At 35.0% G+C, this 1,591-nt stretch overlaps 1 protein-coding gene across 1 annotated transcript; it reads left to right on the top strand.

Annotated features, from left to right (window-relative positions):
• Positions 1-393: 393 nt before the first annotated feature.
• Positions 394-1,320, top strand: LOC121461940 (olfactory receptor 5K3-like). Its single transcript, XM_041673315.1, has one exon. The coding sequence runs from the start codon at positions 394-396 to the stop codon at positions 1,318-1,320; it is 927 nt and encodes a 308-aa protein (XP_041529249.1).
• Positions 1,321-1,591: the final 271 nt, after the last annotated feature.

The following is a 1,591-nucleotide window of genomic DNA, read 5'->3' as shown; positions in this document are numbered from 1 at the left end:
CATAGTAGATAGTAATTTATTTGAATGTGTTTTAAGGAACTCAAAAAAATTAACGATTTAAGGACGATAAACAAAATCTGGGTACACAACTTTGCACGATATATTTATACACAAACAGAAAGATAATCCTTTCCAACTTTAAGTACCCAGCATGATTCTTAAAACAGTCCTGTAAATTTCAAAAATATTGACTCTTTCGAATAAAGAAAACCACAAAAATACAGGAGCTCTTTATTTCAGGGACAGCAGGTAAAATTTGCATAGGAAAATATTCTGCTGTACCAATTAATAATAACAGTAAATGATAATAATAATAATAGTAATAATGTGGAAATTGATTGATTCACAGTCACAATATTACATCTTTCTCACTAGTCAACAGAGAAGCTGAAGATGACTGAGGGCAACTATTCCTTGACAACAGAGTTCATCCTGCTGGGATTCTCAGATCACCCAGAACTAAAGACCCTTCTATTCCTGGTGTTCTTAGCCATCTATCTGGTCACCATGGTTGGGAATCTCGGACTGGTGGTCTTGATCTACATGGAACGCCGTCTTCACACACCTATGTACATCTTTCTGGGAAACTTGGCTCTCATGGATTCCTGCTGCTCCTGTGCTATCACTCCCAAGATGCTACAGAACTTCTTTTCTGTGGACAGAAAGATGTCTCTCTATGAATGTATGGCACAGTTTTATTTTCTCTGTCTTGCTGAAACTGCAGACTGCTTCCTCCTGGCAGCAATGGCCTATGACCGCTATGTGGCCATATGTAACCCTCTGCAGTACCACACCATGATGTCCAAGAAGCTCTGCCTTCAAATGACCACAGGAGCCTACATAGCAGGAAACCTGCATTCCATAATTCACATAGGGTTCTTGTTTAGGTTAACCTTCTGTAGGTCTCATGTAATCAAGCACTTTTTTTGTGATGTCCTTCCATTATATAGACTCTCTTGTGTTGACCCTTATATCAATGAATTGATGATACTCATCTTTTCAGGATCTGTTCAAATCTTTTCCATTAATATAGTCCTGATATCTTATTTCTATATCCTTTTTACTATATTCACAATGAAGTCAAAAGAGGGAAGAAGTAAAGCCTTATCTACTTGTGCTTCCCACTTTCTGTCTGTGTCAATATTTTATGGTTCTCTTCTCTACATGTATATTCGACCAAGTTCAGTGAATGAAGGAGATAAAGATATACCTGTTGCTATTTTTTATACTTTAGTAATCCCATTATTAAACCCTTTTATTTATAGTTTGAGAAATAAGGAAGTAATAAATGTGATTAAAAGAACCATGAAGATAAGATGATTTTGTAGTGTTGTGAAACAACTGTCTTCTCCACTGGACAATTTATTTCTAATGGATACTATCATTCTCCAAAATTACATATATAGAAAAAGTAAAAAATGACACAAAGGAAAAACATTAATGCATTAGACTGTTTGAATCAAATTATTTTGAAAAGTAATGTTCTGCTAAAATTTTCTTCTAATATCTGAGGAACTGGGAGCAAATCGAACTTTTAGGATTGTTCATGGAGGTGACAGGTTTTGATATAGTCAACAAATTTAAAGAATAA

This window comes from Microtus oregoni, unplaced genomic scaffold (genome assembly GCF_018167655.1).
Source record: "Microtus oregoni isolate MIOR12 unplaced genomic scaffold, Mior012 000023F_ref0000262, whole genome shotgun sequence".
Classification (NCBI taxonomy): Eukaryota; Metazoa; Chordata; class Mammalia; order Rodentia; family Cricetidae; genus Microtus; species Microtus oregoni.
This window is presented reverse-complemented; position numbering and strand designations above follow the sequence as displayed.

Excerpts from the sequence above, each read along its gene's own strand:
- LOC121461940 (XM_041673315.1), top strand. The coding sequence starts at position 394 with ATGACTGAGGGCAACTATTCCTTGACAACAGAGTTCATCCTGCTGGGA.